This window comes from Acartia tonsa, chromosome 9, assembly GCF_053477335.1.
Source record: "Acartia tonsa isolate MP-2025a chromosome 9, ASM5347733v1, whole genome shotgun sequence".
NCBI lineage: Eukaryota > Metazoa > Arthropoda > Copepoda > Calanoida > Acartiidae > Acartia > Acartia tonsa.
In genome coordinates, this window is record NC_137268.1 from 39,218,174 (window position 1) to 39,242,262 (window position 24,089).

General features: G+C 31.8%; 1 protein-coding gene across 19 annotated transcripts in view; it reads right to left on the reverse strand.

The window, feature by feature from the left end:
* Girdin (protein girdin) overlaps window positions 1-24,089 on the reverse strand; it is a 109,266-nt gene that overhangs the window by 77,570 nt on the left and 7,607 nt on the right. For all 19 annotated transcript variants that reach the window (XR_013882675.1, XR_013882674.1, XR_013882673.1 and 16 more), the window contains exons 3-6: window positions 23,603-23,705; window positions 16,172-16,258; window positions 15,807-15,863; window positions 11,771-11,857 (exon numbers count right to left, since the gene is read on the reverse strand). Coding sequence is in view for 13 of the 19 variants with exons in the window: in XM_080172815.1 (XP_080028941.1) it covers window positions 11,771-11,857; window positions 15,807-15,863; window positions 16,172-16,258; window positions 23,603-23,705 (334 nt within the window). In the remaining 6 variants the exon portion in view is untranslated. The remainder of the gene's footprint in view (window positions 1-11,770; window positions 11,858-15,806; window positions 15,864-16,171; window positions 16,259-23,602; window positions 23,706-24,089) is intronic.

The window sequence follows — 24,089 nt, forward strand, 5'->3', positions numbered from 1 at the left end:
CTTTGTTGTGACAACTCTAGTTATGTAGTGTTAGTCTAAAATTTAGAGTAGCTGCACTACTAAAATATACAAAAGAAATATGGTTTAAATATCCATAAATTTTCTGGATAAATGGATGTGATTCCTTCTTAAGTTGTAAAACAGTATTAATGAAAATATATGTAGCTATTACAGATACAGATCAAAATTAGCCCTCAACAAATAGAATAAGTCATAATATGTTTAAGACATTCATAAAGTATTTAAAAGTAAAGACACAAAAAATCCCATCAAAACAAGGATTACAACATTCATAAAACAGCGATCAATAAATCAAGCGGCTATTGACAAATTTCCAATATTTAATAGTAAGTCATGACAAAAAATCTGTTGCAAAATTATACAGGATGCTTTTAAGGACATTAGCTTAAAACCACCCCAAGGCCTAAATCTAAAAACAAAATAACCTAAAACCATCCTGAGACCTATGTAAAGCTTCCTTGTAAAATATAGCTCTATCAGTTTGGAAGTTATTGAAATCTTAAAATATAGACATCAAAAGGTTACTACTTAGGTTAAATTAAGACTTCATTATAAAGATAAAATAATAGCACAATTAAGCTATGTAATGTATTATTTTGTCACCCTTTATATAGTTGGGGCAGTTCTTCACCCTATCATACTATTAAGATAGTATGGTCTCATAAATAAAGGATACAATATCATATGGCTTAGTGCAACGAGTTTCGTAGATTTTTTACTCGAAAGTCTGCAAATAGCAAATCTTATCAAAACAAGGATGACGACATCCATAACAGCGAAGCTCTAAATTACATTGAAGGACAAAAGAACAATAGCTCTTGTAGAGTGTAAGAACATTAATTTGTAAGTCTAAACAAAATTGTACATAAATTGTTGCTGTAAAAGGACATTCTTTCATTTTTTAGGATTTGATTATAGAAGCTTCGAAGAAGAAAACATGTAGCATAACTTATTTCTAAAACTTTATTTCAAACCTATTTTCTCGGTTTTATGTAAAAAATAATCTTGACTAGAAGCACTGTTTAATGTAATACTTTGACTTTATCACAGCACCAGGGATCTAAAGGGATAAGACAATGGCCGATAAATTGATACTCATCCCCAATGACAATGCACAAAATTAACCCTTCTGTAAATTAAAAATAGTGGTTGAAACGTTTGGACACAAAACTTAATGAACCAACCAATCAAAATTCAATAGAGGTCCCCAAAGTTGTTAAGATTATAAACCGTTATCACAAAACTATGGGGACTTGTAAATGTTCTAAACAGCACAATGTCCCCTCCCTCACTGCTTTATTACACTAATGTTTTCTTTCTTAGAAGAATAGAGCTGCAACTTTTGGAAAATATATGACTAGAAATAAAGCATTGCAAAATGTAAATGCTTTAACTTAACAAGAGTTGCTTATTTGAAAATAGTTTCATCATCAGGTTTAGCTACATAATCTGGAAAATAGCCTAAAACTAACCCTTTTATAATTCATTATTAATATACAGTAAGGCATTTTTTGTTTGTCTGATTAAATCTTGCAAAGCCTGAATCGAAAGAGTTCTCCGTTTTAGGAAAGCTTCATATTTGGTTTTAGGCTATTTAATTCTCGAATATAAGTTTTCTGACCCCAAATAATAGCAACCGCTAGTATAAATAAATATAAACCATGAAAAACCAGAAAAATAAGTTTTCTTTAGTTTTCTGCAAATATTGCTAGCCATAAAGAAAGCCTTTTGTAATTCTAAAATAATGAAATAATTAAGAACAATTATTTAGTCTGCATTCTTGTAAGAAATGTTTATCTTGCAAGAACTTGAAAGAAACAAAAACAATTTTATCCACAAGAAGAGCCGCAACAAAACGATAACAATATATCAAATAAAACATAAAATAGAATTTTAATGTAATAGAGGAAATGGTTAAGATCAGTAGACTACGTAGAGAGTAGCTCTGTATAGACTGACTTCGTTGAGTATTTGTTTATTTATAGGACCTAATTATAGAGTAGCTCTGCTACTTCTAAAAAAAAATAGGGAGGGAGGGGACATTGAGCTTTTTTAAAAACTGGTCTCAAAAGTTATATAATAAAAGGGGGGGGGGAAAATGTGGTGACTCGTGCCACGACATACCAGCAATTTTATTTTGGGTGCTACTCCCTTAGTTTTAGAGATAATTGGGTGAAATCTTTTGGGCTGGGTCACTAATTACCCCAACTAGAGGTATCTTTAAAAAAAAACGGCGGCGGGTCCGCCGCTCCCGCCGTTCGCCGCCATTTTCCGCCGCCGCCAAAAAAAATTTTTTTATTGCATTTCTCGCCGAATTAGGCAATTTGGAATCATTTGAGACCATGTTATTTTTTTCAAAAATTTTTCCCCTTATAACCAACCCTGCGGGGGGACTTAGTCATTTTTTTCAAATTCTCGTTTATCAAGGTATATCTTAAATTCAGTGCCTCTCCTAAGCTTTTAAAGATATTGAGACAAAACCTTTTGAGGTAGATCAGTAAAAAATATTTGAATAAAAAAATGGCGGCGGTACCGCCGCTCCCGCCGTCCACCGCCATTTTCCGCCGCCGCCGCCAAAAATTTTTTTATTGCATTTCTCGCCGAATTAGGCAATTTGGAATCATTTGAGACCATATTATTTTTTTCAATAATTTTTCCCTGTGGGCGGCGGAAAATGGCAGTGGATGGCGGGAGCGGTGGTACCGCCGCCATTTTTTATTCAAATATTTTTTTGCTGATCTACCTCAAAAGATTTTGTTTCAATATCTGTAAAAGCACAGGAGAAGCACTGAATTTAAGATATACCTTATTAAACGAGAATTTGAAAAAAATGACTGAAGTCCCCCTGCAGGGTTGGTTATAAGGAGAAAAATTTTTGAAAAAAATAACATGGTCTCAAATGATTCCAAATTGCCTAATTCGGCGAGAAATGCAATAAAAAAATTTTTGCGGCGGCGGCGGAAAATGGCGGTGGACGGCGGGAGCGGCGGTACCGCCGCCATTTTTTATTCAAATATTTTTTACTGATCTACCTCAAAAGGTTTTATCTCAATATCTTTAAAAGCTTAGGAAAGGCACTGAATTTAAGATATACCTTAATAAACGAGAATTTGAAAAAATGACTAAGTCCCCCCGCAGGGTTGGTTATAAGGAGAAAAATTTTTGAAAAAAATAACATGGTCTCAAATGATTCCAAATTGCCTAATTCGGCGAGAAATGCAATAAAAAAATTTTTGGCGGCGGCGGCGGAAAATGGCGGTGGACGGCGGGAGCGGCGGTACCGCCACCATTTATTTATTCAAATATTTTTTACTGATCTACCTCAAAAGGTTTTGTCTCAATATCTTTAAAAGCTTAGGAGAGGCACTGAATTTAAGATATACCTTGATAAACGAGAATTTGAAAAAAATGACTAAGTCCCCCCGCAGGGTTGGTTATAAGGGGAAAAATTTTTGAAAAAAATAACATGGTCTCAAATGATTCCAAATTGCCTAATTCGGCGAGAAATGCAATAAAAAAATTTTTTTTGGCGGCGGCGGAAAATGGCGGCGAACGGCGGGAGCGGCGGACCCGCCGCCGTTTTTTTTGAAAGATACCTCTAGTTGGGGTAATTAGTGACCCAGCCCAAAAGATTTCACCCAATTATCTCTAAAACTAAGGGAGTAGCACCCAAAATAAAATTGCTGGTATGTCGTGGCACGAGTCACCACATTTCCCCCCCCCCCTTTTCTTTTTTATTAAATATTGGTTCATTATGTTGAGTGTCCAAACATTTCAGCCACTAATTGTAATAACAAAAGGGGGAATTTTAGTGTGTGCTCACTGGGAATGTTTACCAATTTATTGGCCATTGTCTTATCCCCTAGATCCTGAGAGAAACAAAGAGAACAATTAGGATTAATAGAATCTTCTTATTGTCTTTGTTCTTTCCAAATTAAGAAATTACAGAGATTTTTATTTATTTAAAATATATTTTGGGTATAATTCAGATTTTTTATCAAAAGGTTTATTTCTTAATAGTTGTTGTGCGAATTAAAGCCAAACTTTATAGTGAACTTGGTCTTCAGGGGACAATTTTTCCTAGAGGGGTACATTATTATTTTCTTTTCTTTTTCTAGTGGAGTCAGGGGGATTAGTAAATTGATCTGCTGAATAAAAATCCTTATAATAAAGTAACATGATGTCTGTTTGTCTGTACAGAAGGATCTCGCTGACCACTTAACCGATATGGTGCTCATTTACAGTGTGGCTTCTCATAGGTCCTGGGAAGGTTTATAGCTATTTTTGGTGGAGGGTACCACCACCCTCCTAGGATAAGTCACCAAAAATAAAGAAAAAACGCCGCCATGCAGATATTTTTGGCAAGTACCTAAAAACATAACCAACACCATCTAGCGACGAAAAAAACATTTTTGGTAAATAACTGATTTTAACAAAGATTGAAAGAAACTATTTTACGTGTCTCTAGAGGCCTCTGGGGTGTAGCCGCTAGTATTAAATATTGTATTCTAGAAAGAATGTTTAGCTGACAATAAAAACAAATAGGTAAACACATTTACTTTTATTTGTTTAAAGCTTTGTATTTTTTCTTGAAAGAGAAAAACATCCAAAATTGAAAAGAAATGATTATTGTGTATATTGTGTATCATCATTGGGAATGTAATTGTACAGTACATCAAATTATCAACTATTGTCTTATCCCTCTAGTTGCCTGCATATTACACTAGCAGTAAAGGAAATTTTGCAAGAGATGATTTGAGTAGGTACAAGATTTGTTGCACACAAACATTTATAAGCTAGTCAAACAAAACAGATAATTATGCACTAGTCAGTATTAGCTTAAAGGATAGCAATTTCAATATTACTAGCGGCTACGCCCCTATATGCCCCTATAGGGGAAAAGTCAACCTCATCCCAATTTAAATCTAAGTTTCAAAAAGAGTAAAAAAATATTTTTCTTTGGGGAGAAGGGTGAAGACACCCTCCCAAAAAATAGTTCAAAACCTTCCTAGGACCTATATGAAGCTATAAAGGAGAACAATATCGGTTCAGCTGTTAGCGAGATCCTTTGGGACAGACAAAAAACGCTTAGAACTTTATATAATAGGATAAATAATCAGGGAGTAAGGGAGGGGACAATGGGCAATTAATTCAATTTAAGAGTTTTTAAAGAAAGGCCATGAAAACCAGAATAATCCCGAAAATAAGGTGGAAATTGTAAAGTGATTGTTGATAAAATCTAGAAAACCATAAACTAAGAAAAAAGTTCCAAGAAAAAAAGCAATCATTTGAAAATAAGATTACCAGTATTACAGACTGACATTACCATTCTGTAATTAATTAATAGAAATATCTCCCTGGATCTCTCCAGATGACAGGGAAAGAGAAAAGAGATTTGGAGGCAAGTGAGGTGAACACGGAAAAAAGGGGCAGGCAGGCGTGTAGCTGGATGGGCAAGTATATGACCCGCACGCCTTCCTGCCCCTTTTTATCCTGTTTATTTCCCCCACCTCCCTTCTCCTTTTCCCTTTCTCGTCTACTTTTAAAAAGGAGGTGGGGATGAAGGGAGTGAAATATAGTATGGGAGGGGGGCCGTGTATTTATATTTGAACTACTCTCTGTCTGCAAAACTATATATATTCAAAACTAACATAGCGAGTAACGGCATTTCTTTCAGTGAAGTATCTAATAACAAAAATGTCCCAAAATAACTTAGATAAACTATAACTTTGTTTTAATCCAGGTCAGGTTTGAAAATAATTTTTGGGGTATATAGTTTACCTCACAAAAAAAAGTGAAAAAGTTACTACTCAAAAAAATTAAACATCTTAAAAAACTAAACAGAAGAAGTTGAGGACTTTTTGCATGGATATGCGCACATAAAAATCTGCAAGTTCCATTAGGTTGCAATTATCAAATTTGTCATTTGCAAACATTCTACATTTCTTATCTCAGGAAGGGAGAGGACAGTGGTAAATAAATTAAACTACATCCCTTGCTTCTCCGCTATAAGCATAAGCTACTAAAGTCTTAATCTTAAAAATATGGAAACTCAATAATGTAACCTCCTCACAATTACATAAGTACATTAGATTATCCTCCTAAAACCCCTAATTTAAACCCCTCAAAAAAAGCTTGGATGTCCTTGCCACGCCCTAAACCTATATCCCTGATTATTCTCTTTTTCCAACATTAATATTCCGGATATGTAAGTGGGGGAGAGGGGTAGGGTGGACTTGCATTACCAACGTAAAGACTGGGCTTAAAAAGCATTCAGTTTTACTTCATTAAGATTTCGAAGACCTTAAAATAAATTTTTTTTCATTTTAATTTTTGCCCATTTGTATTCTATTTATTAGTAGCGAAGCTACTCTATAATTCACAATGTCCGTCCGTCTGTCCGTCCATCTGTCCGTCCGTCTGTCCGTAATTAATGAATTGGGGGAAACATGATTTTCTCGGCTCCTATAAAAGATAGAAAGCTGAAATTTTTTGACAACATTCCCATAATTAAGGAGCACAATTAACTATAAAACATCAATGGTGGTCGTACTGCTTTTTAGCAGGTTTTAGGCTATTTTTTATATTTTCCAAATTTTCCCCATATCTTTGGTGTTTATGGTCCGATTTTCAAATTTTTTTCAGTTAAAGATATCAAAATTAAATTTCCCGTCATTTGAAGAAAACAACAATGGCGGTCAGACTGCCTTTTTGCAGGTTTTTGGCTATTTTTATATTTTTCACATTTTTCCCCATATCTTTGGTGTTTATGGTCCGATTTTCGAAATTTTTTCAGTTCAAGATATCAAAATTAAATTTCCTGTTGTTTGAAGAAAACAACAATGACAGTCAGACTGCCTTTTTGCAGGTTTTTGGCTATTTTTATATTTTTCATATTTTTACCCATATCTTTGGTGTTTATGGTCCAATTTTCATAAACTTATCAGTTAAAGATATTAAAATTAAATTTCTGGCGTTTTAAGAAAAGAAACAATGGCGGCCAAACTGCCTTTTAGCAGGTTTTTGGCTATTTTTATATGTTGATATATTTCCCCATATCTTTGGCATTTTTGGTCCAATTTTAAAACTTTTTTGCATTAACAGTTTCAAAATATTTTTTCCCATTGTTATGTGCATCTAGTAGGTATGTAATTTACTTTAACCATCTTCATCATACAAAATAAAACAAGGTTTCATGTTTATTTTCTCCAATAAATCTATTATAGATTTTAATAAATACACTTTAAATCTACTTCTACCTATTCCCATCCACAATTTTTGTGCTTCGCTACTTATGGATGTTGTCATCCTTGTTATCTAAAGAATATCTCACAATAAAGCTCTTTACTTTAAAATTTCCAGGATTGTTGGCAAACTTTAAGCTAGAGGATTATATTGGATTTAAGGGGATTCATATTCTTACAACAAAGAAAGGATACTTTTTATTTTGATTTTGCTCTTGCAAAATTTTAGATGCGAAATCTGATTTGAAACATAATGATTTTTCTTGCAGTTGTCACATGTATGTTCTTGATTTAAATGACATACTCATTTAAAACAATACCAATGGCTTTTAAAACACAAGTGTTGGTTTGCTTGTGTTCAAACAACAGAGGAAAATTTGACCGACATAAGCCATGTTGTAGAATGTATTCGCTACTAAAGTGACAAATATGTACTATTTAAATATAATAACATCAGGGATCTAAAGGAATGAGACTATGGACGATAAATTAATGTGCATCCCAATGATGATACATAATTTACCTCTTCTGTAGATTACAATTAGTGGTTAAACCGTTTGGACACTCAAATTAATTAACCAACCAATCAGAATTCATCAAAAGTCTACAAAGTTGTTAAGCGAATAAATAAGAAACGTTATTATAAAACTTTGGGGACTAGTGTAATAAACAGCCCAATGTCCCCTTCCTCCCTGACATAACATAATATAAAATATCGAAATTGACAAGTTAAATTGCTTCACTGAAATGCCAATTGCAGCATTTTTTTGCTTTAAAAATTTAGAAAACCTATATTGATTGAATATTTATCAGTAGTAGAGCGTTTATAAAATGTACAATATTCATATAATTCATGTTTAGTTTTGCATTTCTTGTGCTAGGAAATGTCAAAAGGATGCAGCGATGGGTAATTGAGAAAAAGAAAAGGTTTCACAAAAAAACTTTAAACTTTTTTGTAATTTAACAAATATCATATTTTGAAAATACTGGTACTTTTCTGTACTTTTTCATTGAATGTCTTGAGATAGTTTTGGGCTATTTTCCTCCCCTCTTCCATCCAGCCATAAAGAATAGGGGCTTATCTGCTTTGTACAATATGGTATAAGAATCAATTGAATTTATTCGTTCAGTCTTAAAACAATCTTTAATCTGACAAACACAGTAGGTATTCGACGGAGTTATTTTGTTAGAAAATCTAAAACTCCTTAAAATTTTTTGCCCAAATACTTTGAACTTATTTATTAAAAACTTTAATAAATCACAGTTTTTTTAAAGTACTTTTTCTATACATAGCATACTTATAAATACTTTTATCCCTGGAAAAACCAAGTGCCTACTCTGAAAACAAAGTGTATGACAAAAAGATATTTTGCATAACAAAATAATAATAATACCATGTATTCGGAAGACAGTTAGAATGATTCGATTTTTACAATTTTTTTGCATCAATAACAAAAAATAATATTAATGATATAACTATTCTTTAGATTTGAATTTCTCATCCCTAATTTTTTTATGGAGACTTAAAAATACAACCGAACCTACTAATACTTTTATTTTTTTTGTTTTTGTTGGCTGTTAAGATCACCATTGAGATCTACATTTAAGGGAAGTTTTAAACAGGCTCCAAGATGGTTTTAGGTTATTTCAATGCTATATTTAGCTTCTAGTTGTTTAAACGAAAAACTTTTGTATTTTTTACTTTAATAGTTTAACTAAATAAAGCTGTGTTTATTTTATATATAAAAGCGTCAAGTCCTAACAAACAATGCATATTTGGAAGCGCGATAAAAAAAGGGAAAACGGGAACAAAAGTGCATTTTTTGAATATTTAGAATTGGTTTTAGCTTATCTTTCCCATTTCTAGATTAATTCTAGCTAAATATATAAATATACATATCAGTACGACTTGGAAACAGAATAATATTCATTGGATTAGAACCAGTTCTTACCCATACTGAAAAATCATATTATATAGCATCGTACTACAGCCAATTTTCCAGGTCAAACTAGAAATCATAAAATTAATCTTATATTTTTTCGTTTTAAAGCGGAAAGCTGTCTACCTGAAATACTTTGCGATAAATAACTATTCTAGTCGTTAACAGAGTATTAAGTCTTCTATAAAGTGTTGAACATTCGCAATAATGATCATTTTCTAACAACAGAATATAGCTTAAAATTTTTATTGATATCACATCCCTGTCCAAAGAAACCACTAATTATGCATTAAAACTGTATAAAATGATAGCACTAACAATTAAGATAATTCAATTATGAGAAACTTAAAGAAAGGGAAATTTTAAATTGATTTTTAGAACTATTATAATACACGATATTAAAGTTTTATTGGAAGTATTTTTTTTAATAATTTCTTTTTAGAACATTTTAAAAGAGTTTTATTAACGATGTTAAATAAGCTTAGATTCTAAACATTACTCACATAAAAAGACTGACTATAAAAAATATTAATTTGAAAACTTAGTTACTGAAAAAAATGTAAATCATTTTCCAATATGGCTTCGAAACCGATTAATACCCGCTTGATTAGAACAGGTTCTTGGCCTTACAGAATAATCATGTTTATCATCGTATAACAGCCAATTTTTCACGAATAATAAAATAAAAATCATAAAATTCATAACAGTTTTGGTAGTTCTGACCTCGATCTAACAAAAATGGTTTTAGACTTATTATTTCAATTTTAATAGCTGTCTATAATACGATGAATAAATAATTTATGTTTATCTTAAATCTTTTACCAAATTATCCATTTTATAAGTTTTAATGAACAATTTATAATTGTTTTATTATGAGAGAGGAAAACTGAATTCACAGACAATGTATGAAACTGACAAGGGTAAAATAGAAAAACTATAATTGTACAACAGAAACATATAAATGGATATAGAATATGCGTGGATATTATGACAGGGAAAAATTCTCGTCAATTTAGGTTGCTAACATAGATCTCCTTTATTGGCCAGATAGTTAATCCAGTAGAAGGGGAGGGGATGGGGTAAAGGGAGGTTGTTATTGTAAATGATTATATGGTGTAAGATCCAAGTAATAATAAATCCATTAACATATACAATACATCCAAGAAAAAATCCAAGCTGCTTTAATTTTTAGCACCATATTTTTAAAAATCTTCAATTTATACCACGAGTTATTAGCTGAATGAAACTTATGCAATAATGTATAAATCTTTTAACGTTTCCTCAAGAGCTAAGAGATCCAAACTAATTTTTCCCTTGTATATTATAATAATAAAACATGGATGGCAACATCCATCTGTTGCAAAGCATAAAAATAGTTGAAGATGTTTACAAAGTAACATAGACTGGATGCTAACTAACGGACGAACATTTCGAATTATAGAGTAACTTCTCTAGTAAAAAAAAACTAAAAATGGCTCTATATACGTAATTTTTAAAGGAATTACTTTTAACCCTCAAATTATAAATCTTAATATCCTGCAGATTTAATGTTCGCTGTTTCGCTTGTTTAAATATTAACCATCCTTGTAAAGTGTAATCTTAGGTAATTAAAAGAAAATGTTTTAATTAAAAAGTTTAGAAAACTGCTCTTGTAGCTTCGCAGAATTTACAATATCTCTTTGAGGGAGGGAAATAGAAGATATTTTTTTCTTCAATCCAATCTTTCCACCAATACTAAGTCATAAGTTATAGATAAAACAAATGTAGGTAGGATTAATCTATTTCTCATTTAATTTAATTTCTATGAAAATTTAAGGTATTTGAAGGTAAAATATAACGGAGTCATTTTTGCGCGGATTTTCCGTAGTTCTAAGACTTTAAGACAGGAGAAGAACGCCAAAATTTGGCATGGAAGTTGACTGTGAAGAAACAGCGACAACTTTTAGAGCTCTACTCCTGTTTTAAAGACTTGGGAACACATACCTTTAAGGAAAATCCGCGTAAAAAAGACCCCCTTTTTGTTTTAATTTTTGTTGTTATCATTGATTTAAACATCTTAAAGCTTTTACATCAGAACAATCATGAATATTCTATGTTTAAATAAAATGTGTATTTCATTCTATTTCCAATCGAAATATATAAATATAAAAGATTTCAATATTTGAGATTCTACAAGAGCAATACAATCAATTTTAAACAAATTCAAAATTGGTTTTAAATTTGAATTTCTATCAATTTGATTTGGAAGTCAATTTATTTTAGTTTTAGTTAAAATTTCAATAAAGAATAACTATGATATTAAAAAAGTTTTGTCAAAAAGAAGTATTTTGGTTGAAAAAAAACCTAAATATTAGTAAGATTAAGGAAGAATATGTCCATAGTAGCGCATACAAAAAAAGATGAAACAACCAAAAATTTTAGATTGCTGTTTTTTTTTTGGGGGGGGGGCTGTTATTTATAAATCACTATATCTATATATCTTTTTTGATTGATAGAAATTTATCAATTATTATAAAAAAGTAACTTTTTTAATAAGTCAATTTAACTGATTAAACAACTTCTTACCTGTTTTTGTTCTGACTGTACAGCAACACCCAGAACCAGGAGTAGTAGGGTCTCCATGCTTGCCAGCGAGCCAGTGCTTGGAGGTATCTAGATAGATAAATAGATAGTTAGATATATTAGTTATGTTAATAGATAGACAGATAGAGCCAGAAGTAGCAGGGTCTCCATGCTTGCCAGCGAGCCAGTGCTTGGAGGTACCTAGATAGATAAATAGATAGTTAGATATATTAGTTATGTTAATAGATAGACAGATAGACAGATAGAACCAGAAGTAGCAGGGTCTTCATGATTGCCAGCGAGCCAGTGCTTGGAGGTACCTAGATAGATAAATAGATAGTTAGATATATTAGTTATGTTAATAGATAGAGAGATAGACAGATAGAGCCAGAAGTAGCAGGGTCTTCATGATTGCCAGCGAGCCAGTGCTTGGAGGTACCTAGATAGATAAATAGATAGTTAGATATATTAGTTATGTTAATAGATAGAGAGATAGACAGATAGAGCCAGAAGTAGCAGGGTCTTCATGATTGCCAGCGAGCCAGTGCTTGGAGGTACCTAGATAGATAAATAGATAGTTAGATATATTAGTTATGTTAATAGATAGAGAGATAGACAGATAGAGCCAGAAGTAGCAGGGTCTTCATGATTGCCAGCGAGCCAGTGCTTGGAGGTACCTAGATAGATAAATAGATAGATAGATATATTAGTTATGTTAATAGATAGAGAGATAGAACCAGAAGTAGCGGGGTCTTCATGATTGCCAGCGGACCAGTGCTTGGAATTACCTAGATAGAATATAGATAGTTAGATAGAAGGATAAAATAGGTAGATAGTCAGATTATAATAGAGAGTAAGATATGATAGGAAGATAGATAGATTGACTATATAAGGAAGATATATATTAGATAATTATTTAGTTATCTATAATACAAAGTAGTACGATGTCTGTCTGTCTGGATGTCTGTCTGGATGTCCGTCTGTCCGTCTGAAGTTTAAGATCTCAGTAACCACTAAACCGATTGGGCTCTACTCTTCAGGGAATATACCTACTGGTTCTTTGATGGTTTTAAGCTATTTTCTTGGGGGATGGGACACAACCAACCCCCCCCCCCCAAAAAAAAAAATTTCTTTTAAAATTTAAATAACACAAAAATAGGTTGATTAAACCTCTTGGGGCAAAGCCCCTAGAGGCTAAAGGCGAAGCCGCTAGTAACAAATAAAACAGATGCTACTTGCCTACTATCCGTACTATCCAGTAGGCACGTGACAAAAGAAATAGATATAGATATCTGGACAGATACTTATAGTTAGCTGTATATATTAATAATAAAGATAGTTAGTTGGACCGATCTGGTACCCCAAAGTATTTATAATATTTTACACCTCTCAAAAAATTCGATTTGATAAATAAGAAGTAGGTTTTATAGAGACAAAAATTTGGAGACAGACATGTATTTAGAATGTATTTCCTCTCTTTTCATAAAATTTCCAATTTTCCCAGTGAATCATTGGTCTGCATTACATACAAAATTGCTCATAAATAATAAGATAGGAAAATGTTTGTGAGAACACGACATGTGTAGTCATGTCCTATGATAATTAGGTGCACAAATGGATAAAATTGTATTAGGGGAGTAAATTTAAACAATAGCTCTTTGGTTTGAATTTTAATAAAAAGACTACGCTTTTCATCTATGTAGATATGTATGAAGAAAAATCAAACATTTTTATTTTTTGCTCTTCTAATACACAGTTACCCACACATGTATCTCACTGTTTGGTCTGTATACAGGTTAATAGGCATTTGAATAAATAAATAAATTGTGTCATACCAAAGACATTAAAATTGGTACATTTAATCCTATCATATAAAATAGTAAGGTATTTTTGTGTCTAGTTTAAAATTTCGTTAATTGCATAACCGATTAAGTTTTGCGTTATTAGATTCATTTAGGCCCTGGGAAGGTTTTAGGCTGTTTTATTTTTAGATTTATGTCCTAGGGTGGTTTTATATTATTTAGAATATAGAGCCCCTAGATGTTGGGTGTAGTTCGCTAGTAAGTTTATTATGTAGTATAGGTGTTTTTCGTATCTGTTATATCTGATATCAGGAAGAGAAAGGATAATGGCGGTCAAATTATTCGGAGATCTACTCCTACCTCTAATATGCGCAGTCTACATAGAAAAAACCTTACTACTTTATATCATAGGATATGAAATGTTCCTTGTATTTAAAAATCTATTTATTGATTTATTTCATCTGATAACAGGAAGAGAAAGGATAATGGAGATCAAATTACCCATTCTTACCCCTAATATTTGCAGCCTACAAATAAAGAAATAATCATCCATTGTCCTATCTCTTTGATTCCCTGGACATTATTGAATAGAAAGATGACTAATCGTGTTGATGCCAAAAAAGGAGACCATGTATTTTTTTATCGACTAAACCATACATTATATTCATTCCAGGGATACAAAGGGATAAGACAATGGCCAATAAAAGGATGTATATACTCAATGATGATACACAAAGTTACACCTTCTATAAATTACAATTAGAGGTTGAAATGTTTGAACACTCAACTTAATAAACTTAAATTCATTGAAGTCCCCAAAGTTACTAAGCCAACGACTAAGAAAACGTGATGAAAAATTTTGGGGACTAGTGTATTGAACAGCTTATTGTCCCCTCTCTCACTGGTTAAAAAGGGTTTACTAAAAACGAAAGCAGAATGATAATTTTAATAACATATCATCATAAAAAGCATGGTAACCGTTTGGGGCAAAGCAAAAAAATGTTCTTATCATTGTTTGCGCTTGTGACATAAACAAAAAACTCTTAGCTGTATCTTTTCAATTTTTTTTATGGAGTGAACAAAATGTATAAAATATATGAGAAAGAAATCATTTACTGCTGTAACTCTAAAATGACTGAGGTAACGTTGCATTGAACTTGGGCAGGTTTAAGTCTATTTTAAAGGGGAGGAAAAAGTGGGTTATTAAAAGTTTATTAGGCCAAAGCAGCAAAAGCTTTTAAGAATCGGAACATTAACCACTATTAAGAAAGATTGGCTAGACAGAAAACATTCACAAAAATCAGAAATAAAGAAATATGTGTAAAAAATATTGATTTTCTATGTTGATAGACAGACTAGGTATGTCTATATCATGTCAGGGTGTTATTATAGAAAATCCACCAAAATATCTTATGTCTGAACCCTATATAACTGAGAAAGACATGTGTGATATATTCTTTTAGATCAGACATATTAACAATAATTAACAGAAAAAGAAAATATGTACAGAAAAATATAAGATTCGTTTGTTCATACTAGAGATGTTTTTCAAGTATGGCTTCGAAACCGATTTATATCCGCTGGATTAGAACCGGTTACCACCAATACCAAAAAATCATTACAGTATCGTAATACAGACAATTTTCCATGAATATTAAAATAAAAAATATTATTACCAGTTTTGTTAGACGGATCAATCGGACCATCGGGTGTGACAAAACTGGTTTTAATCTTATAATTTTTCATTTTAATATCCACGGAAAGCTATCTAAAATACGATGCTTTAAATAACTATTCTATAATGGATATTTGCTGGAAATATTAAAAAAAGATGAATAGTTTTATATCGATGATAGATACTTTATTGTTTGTAGATGAATTATTTAGAGAGAAAAAAAAATAAAAACATATTATAAACAAATCCATATCTTTTGTATAACAATGGAATACATATTAAGATTTTTATCATTGGTAAAAAAGTTTGGACATTACTTATTCTGAGTCAACCAATGAAAATTCAATAAAAGTACACAAACTTTTGAACTAACAAATAAATTAATAGGATTATAAATCTTTGGGTACCAGTGTAATTTACAATTTAAAGTCCAATCCCTCTCTGTCTAAACTCTTAAATTAAAACTAAATGAAGATAAATAAACTAAAGATATATACCTAATTGGGTAGATAAAAGGAATATAAAAAGATGGAAAGATATCTAGATCCGATGTCATGCATACCTGTGAAAGGTCTCTTGGTGAAGGCAGTGAGATTAACAATAATTGGCCCAAGATTTCCTAAACAAAATATTTATCAATAAAAGACGTTTATTAAGTGCTACTATGTTCCAAAAAGCTTTTAAAGTTTGAACAGTTGGTATGATTAGCTTTTTTTACAATAGGCAAAAGCTTTTAGGTCATTTTTATTATAGGCACACTCTGACATTTTCTGTCTTTTTCTCGTAGATTCAATAGAAACATTGTGTCCAGTTAACGCAACAAAAAAAGCAATTTCCGCAGGTACAGTCAATAAATCACAAAACCATTATATTCTAGTCTCATAACAAAAGAAGATTTAAATAATAGGTAATTGATTGTTGGCTTACCTTATAAAAATATTTAATACTTCTAAGAAGATTCAACAGATTTTTGGCTCTAGAGGCAGTGTCTATCGGTTCAGCGTCGACCTCAATCTGAAATAGATAGAGATAAATAGATATTTTGATGAGATAAGTAGATAAAAAAAGGGATAAATTTTTGGCTCTAGATCATTTGACATTCAAAATAGATAAAAAAAAGGTTTAGGTATTTTAACATTTTTTTTAAGGCAGTGTCTACATAAATCTTTAGGTCTGATCCAACCTTAATAAAAACAACAAATATAATTTGACATGCAGATAAATGTTTTATCTCTTGGTCTTCAATGTCTTTCCTATTTGTTTCTTAGAATAATGGACCTTATCCTGTTAGAAAATAATTTTTATACCACCCCCCCCCCCCCGCCCATAATTTTTTTTACAACTTTTAGGTTAGGTTATATGGCTAGGGTAGACAGACTAGGGAGCCGAGCGCTGCGGCAAGGCATGCCAGAGGGCCGACTTCTGCGCCCATGTTCATTATCTTGGTAAGGGGGGAGGGGTGGTATAATTCGGAATAAAATTCCTGAGAGGATTCTACCGAATATTGTAATTAGAAATGTAATAGGTATTCTTCTGTACATAATAGTATTCATAAAACACTGAGATTTATAATAAATAGTTAATGAGAAAACAAATAAATATTCTAGAACAAATAAAGAGGCTGATAAATAATCTACTTATAATCACTGCGGGGGGCCCCATAACAGAGTTAGTACAGGTAACCAACCTTCAAGGACGTTCAAGCTTTATTTTTAAAGGAGGGGGATAAAATGATTGGTTTTAATTTTTTAAAGGTTTGAGGTGAGTAATCTAATGTATTTTTAATTTTGAAGGGAATAAAATGAGGGGTTTACAAGTTTCATAGGGGTAAACACACCCCCTTGGACGTCTATGCCAAACTCCTCCCATATAATACTTTGTTCACTAAATAGTGGAGTCATACCAAACACAGGTATGTTCGTTAGTTCATTTTTTATTTTTTCAAAGAAAAGTAGATAATAATGTTAGCTTTCTTTGCTGCACTAATTATGGGCATAATTATCCTTGTTTTATGCTATTTGTTTGATTACAAAAAGACCCAAAATTTTTATTTATTTTCCTCAATGTCTTATATAAGAACAGTCTATATCAATAAAGTTCCTAATGGTTCTATGTTATACATGATTACATATTTCTCATTAAAGAACTAATATGCATGTATTACATGTGTGATTTATACGTAGAAACATAATGTAAGTTTTTGATGTAAATCTTTTATATTTTTCATCTCTAGAATATTTGTGAAAATATATGTATATAACTATAAATGTAGGGTTAGGTATTTTTAAAAGCGAAGCTTTTCTATAATTAGGGTCGGTCCGTCCGTCCGTCCGTACGTCCGTCCGTCCGTCCGTCCGAGATAGATAGCTTTTATTCGTTAATTTAGGCATGTTAGAATTGTCCTATCGATTTCAAACTTTGCATGATGATTCCTGTAGTAGTTGGGTACGATTTAGAAAGCGTATCAACTCTATAATCATTACCAGAATGTCCGTACGTCCATTTTAAACATGTTGATTTTTCTACTTTTTTTAACAACAAATTTTCAAGTGTTTTAATTATCCGTTTGATCTGATTTTTGGTATATTGATTCCTGGGACAACATAGAACAATATTATAAGCGAAGCAACTCTATAATCAAGTCCAAAAATGTAAGTATGTCCATAAACATTATCCTGTTTTTAAGCAGTTTTTCAACAAATTTACCTACAATTTTGATTCGACATTTATACATTTATGTTCCGATTTTTCAGTTCAGATACTATACAAGTGTTAATGCCCGTTTGTCCTACCGTTTCAGTGCTTCGCTTTTATGGATGTTGTCATCCTTGTTTAAAAACTAATTGATCATTTTCAAATTGATAACTTAATGGTGATTTAAATTTTTTTTGTTAATGATATATAGGGGGAAATGTCCGCTCAGGACAGTTAAAACAACGTAGGATCACCTTGTCTGTCCCAAGTCACTAACGTCCCAACTATTTCAGACAACCAATACTTTGATTGTACACCCTTTGTCTAAAAGTCCTAACTGTGCATGTTAATGAGTTGCACCTGTTATGGGCCAAGACATTTCCCTTGTCTTACTATTAATAGTGTGCTTCTCACATAGCAGCAGTAGGTGCAACTTTACCTCTTTAGTCTTTATTTATGAGGCAGTTTATGCCGAGAAAACTAAATATCGTCGAGCGGATGCGCTATGCTTTAGTCCGTAGATCAATAAGAGATAATTTGATATTTTCTGAATTTAAAAAACTTATGAAGGTTTGTACCTATCTATCCTGAGCTGGATCTTTAGATTATTTTAGTGGTGAGCCAGATCAGGGTGAACCGAATTTCAGCCAATCATAGCGCGGCATTTCATAAAATGCTGTGCTCTCATTGGTGGAAAGTTGGCTCACCCCGATCTGGCTCCCCACTAAAATGATTTAAAGATCCAGGTCTGAAATAAATAAATGTGAATTGCAGGGATCTAAAGGGATAAGACATTGGCCGATAAATTGATGTACAAACCCAAAGATGATACACAAAAATGTCCCATCTGTAGATGACAATTAGTGGTTATAACGTTTTGACAATCAACATAATGAACCAACCAATGAAAATTCATTAAAGATTCCAAAGTTGTTAAACCAGCGAATAAAAAAACGTTATTTTAAAACTTGTGTAATGTAACTGGGGAATAGTGTAATAAGCAGCCCAATATCCCCTTTCTCCTTGGTAAATTGTGAACTAATTTCAATTTAATAACCTGAAGTATGTACATTTCAATACATTGATTTAGTCTGTTGGTGAATATGTAAGGTTTCATGATTTAATTTAGGTTTTCTGTTTACACTATGAGTATTTAAATTATTTTTCTCCTTATATTAAACATTATCTTTAATAGGTGAACAAATACTCCCTCCCCCCCCACCTAAATATATCATTCTTTAGAGTAACACAGCTACTCAATTTTAAAGTGTGGTTGTTTGTCCATCTATAACTTTGCATAAGGTAATTTTTCTCTGTTAAAAGGGATGATTTCATATTTTTAAATTTTTACCCCCCCCCCCCCAAATATAAAAAAGCTAAGACGTTCTTGCCAATATGATATAAAGATTATCCCACTAAAATAAAAATAAAAGCTTGGACGTCCTTGATATACATCATCATTTATCCTTCTTCTTTTACTTTAAGTTATTTTTTTTTTATTTTATACCTAACCCCCGTCCAAAAAAAAATACATTGGGGAAATAAAATTGAGAACGGGAAAAAAAAAGACTGGAAAATCATGCAGTGGGAGGATATTTTCATTTTTAAAGGAATTAACAAGAAAAATGTTAATTTTGCTTATTCAATATTGCACTATTCTACAAATTTACATGTTTGCCCAGCAATTTCCACGAATGTTTTTTCTCACATTTTTAGAATTATTCTAATTTTAAACATTTCACTGTTAAGAAATTTATTGACAGTATTGACGACAGTTCGTGTTGATCCACACGGTCGCGGGTAGAATCATATTTTACTAATGCCCAATGATTTGATTATAGCATGAAAATATTTATTCTTGTTCTACAATATTTTCTTTTAGTGAATTAAATATCACGGGAATATTAAAATAATATTTTCTGACAAGAATTTTCTAGTAAAAATCCATTAAAATATACAACAATAATACCTAGACGATATTTAAAAATTAGTTTTATCTTATTTTTATTCTATACACAAAATTAGTAGTAGAGTATGTCTAAGTGTCCAATAAAATCTAGGGAACCACTGGACCAATTAGTCAACAATTTTCAGGTAGGTAATGTTTGTAATATCAAAGGAAAGAGTTACCTCCCAACACAACCAAAAATCATCAAAACCGTACCATTTGTATAAAAAGTATGACAGCTGACATAAAGGCTATCTATTCATGTGACATACCAAAAGTAAGATTAATCATACCTTGCTAAGTTGGTATTTAAATGTGTTTCATGTTGCATAAAATATCCCTTTTATCTATTTTATGGTGGGAAAAAATTTTGAAAAATTGATAGAGGAATAGGTAAATTAAATAAAATAACATTAAAGACGAGGATTTGTTTAGGTAGGTAGGAAAGGAACAAATTAAAAGAGTTCTTAAACTTTACACGTCAAATTGTTCTAACTAATTGAAATATCTTGCTGGGAAGAAATACGCGTAACATATTAGCTACTTGAGGTGCTAACTTCTCCAAAATAATTATAATCCTTCCCAGTACCTTTGAAAGTTTCACTGTAAAGGAGAACAATATTGGTTGAGTGTTTAGCAATAATTTTCGTAACCGACAAAAATCATGTTACTTTTATATCAGTATAGTATAATTGACAATGATTTAAAATAAACTGGAAACCAAAATATCATGATTAAATAGGTCTAAAATATTTCTTAAATAGATCAATTAAAAGTTTTAGAAGGCTAGATATTGTTTACTTATCCCTGTATTACTGCATAGTAAACTATAAAATATTAAATAATATTCCTTGGTGGTGAGAAAGCAAAATGTTTTGGCACCAAAATATTGAATATCATTCCAGGGATAAAGGATATATATGCAGGGATCTAAAGGGATATGTCAATGACCGATAAATTGATTTACATCCCCAATGATGATAAACAAAATTACACCTTCTGTAGATTACAATCAGTGGTTGAAACGCTCGAACACTCAACTTAATGAAGCGACCAATCAAAATTCATTAAAAAGCCTCCAAAGTTGTTAAACCAACGAATAAGAAAAGTTTAACATAAAACTTTGGGGACTAGTGTAATAAACAGCCTATTGTCCCCACTCTCTCTGATAAAAGTGTGCCAAAAATAATCCTCATTCCTCAGTGAGACAATCTTTATTGTTTTTCTAAGACAACTAACATTTGTTGAAAATTAGGAGGCATAATAGTTGATATTTGAAGTAATAAGCTTCCAGATAAAGCGATGCTATTGGCTGATATTCAAAGACCAAATTGAAAGTCGTACCATGGTCCACTGTGTAGGGACATACAGTTATTTAACTCCTTCCCCCTCTATTGTTTTACTTTATTATTCTATCATTTTTTCTGATTTATGGTCCTTTTTATTTGTGAATGGTTGTAAATAAGAAAAGGGAATATTTATGATAGTAGTTATGGAACAAATTGAAATAAAAAAATATTTAAACAAGGATGGCAACATCCATAAAAGCGAAGCTCTAAAATCCAAACGGTAGGACAACTAAACATTTAAACTTGTAGAGTGTCATAATTTATTAATCAGAATAGGTAATGATTATAAGTCTAAAAAAATCGTAAATAATCATAATGTACAATTGTAAATTTATTTAAAAATTAGCATGTTTAAAATGGAATTACAGACTTTCTAATATAGGATTATAGAGTTGCTACGCTCTTTAAATCGTACATAACTACTACAAGAATCTAAAGAAAGGTTTAAATCGATAGGACAATTCTAACTTGCCAAAATTAACGAGGAATAAAGTTTACTAGACTATTGACACATGATATTCCACAAACTAAAATTCAACGATCTCACAGATTTTTCCAAAAACCTTTAAATGGCAAAGTACAAAAAGTTTAAATCTTAGTGAACAATAGATAGTAATATGCTAGAATCATCAAATATATCCTATTATATAAGGTAGTTAGCGTTTTTTGTCTGTCCCGAAGGATCTCGCTAACCGCTGAACCGATATTGTTCTCCATTAAAGTGAAGCTTCTTTTAGGTCCTGGGAAGGTTTTAAACTTTTTTGGAGAGGGTGTCTTAACCCCTCTACCCCCCCCCCCCCCAAAAAAAAAAATATTATTTTAACTCTTTTAAAACTCAAATCTAAAAATGGGCTGAGGTCGTCTTTTCCTCCTCCTACCAGTGCCCCTAGAGGCTTCTAGGGGCGTATCCGCTAGTAAATAAAATATCACTAGGTATAGTATAAAGAAGATAGTTCATTATTTGGAAAAATCATTTTTTAAAGATAGTGGAATTTTGGTATAGCTAACATGCAAAATAAATCTAAAATAATACTTGGGAGATCGAGAACAAAAATGTAGTCTATTACGAAGCGTTGCCTATAAAAATCACAGAAAAAATCAGCTGAAATTATCAAATATAATTTCGAACTAATTCAGTTGTTGATTACAGTTTATCTAATTCAACAGGTTAACTTTATTTAGAGTTATTCATTATTTTTATAATACTTACATTTGGTTTGATACTCTAAAACTGCTTTTTTTGAAAGAGAAAAAAGTGAATTCTTTGCCTCCAGCATAGAGTTGGGGGGATAAAGAACTGATTTTCTGATAAACGAAAGATATTGTAGTAAAAAAAAAAATTTGTTTGGTGGTTCAAGGACTTCTGCAAAATTATGTTTAACTTTTAAAATCTGTCAAATAAAAGAGGAATATCCTAGGGTCATGCAAAATATTTTTCATTTCATTACTTGGCTTTCTCTAGAAAAGTATTTCAGATTATATTTCCCTCCCCTCTGGTAAGCATGGGACTAGATCATAATTCCTGGAATCTGATTGCACGGCGTTACTTCCAAGTTCAATGAGAGCTTCAATAGTGCAAAGGATTAGTAATCTACCAAAATTATTTTTCCGCCCAAAGTGCAACTCTTTTAAAGATAGTTAGGTAGGTATTATTTAACTTTTTCATATTATCCCATAATTCGGGAATAGTCCATTTCGTGGCAACGATCCTTAAGGGGCGATTTGTCGTATTTTTTAAATTGCTTTTTATAGGTTATTTTAGGTTTTATTGGGTTAGGTGATTGCTCCACAGGGTTAGGCAATTGGCCCCGAAGGGGCTAGAAATAGGAGAAAAGCTACTGTGAAAAATACGAAGAATCGCCCCTTAAGGTGCGTTGTCTTGAAAGGAAGTATACCCCATAATTCTTTCCAGGGTATTATCACTTCGAACCACAATAACATTTAAGTATTGAAAAAAGGAATACCTAAGTATTTATAGTTAATACCCAATCCCAAATATTTGTGAAATTCTCTAGGTGTAGTTTTCCAGTAATTTAGATTACTCCATTCATCATTGTGCAAATGGTAAATGTAAATTACTTCAACAATATTAAATAAGAATTATAACAGAAAATATTTTTATTGAAACTGACATATCAAAAGTTTAAGAGTGTTAACTGTTCATGAATAACATAATCTGATCTAAAGTAATAAACAAACAACGAAAAAAATATGTGTGGGGAGGGTGTTCTTCGCTCACCCTAACCTTATCTGATCTAAGGTAAAAGACAAACAACGAAAAATTAGGTGGGGGGTGGGGTGTTCTTTGCTAAACTAAGTAGTATTTTGAGGGAAACTACCACAAATTCTCATTGAAGATTGTTTTACCTGGAAATTAGAATCCAGACCCTCCAGAAGATTTGCCAGGCTGACACCGCGCGCCAGAATTAGCCAGGTCATGTCCTGGCCTGGTAGCAGGCTTCCAACCCATCTAAATACAAGAATAATTAGATAAAGTGTCATTAATACCTAGTTTCCAAAGTTGTAGGATAATGACTTGGCCAATGCCATATAACAGGCATTCAACCAATCAAAAATAAACAAATGAGTGTATATAATAATATTCCATAATTCAAGAAAGGTGAAGAAATTTAAAATAAGGAAATATTCTAATTGCTTAGGTACTACATAAAATGGAAAAGAATTAAAGAAGGGTGGGGGGGGGGGGGAATCAACTAAGTTGGAATATATATACACCCTGAGATACTACTGAACCAATATGATTTTCCTTTACAGTTAAGCTTATTGTAAGTCAAAGAAAGTTTATATCTTTTTTAGGGAAGAGTACCTCAAAACTTCGAAGAGAAATCGCTCT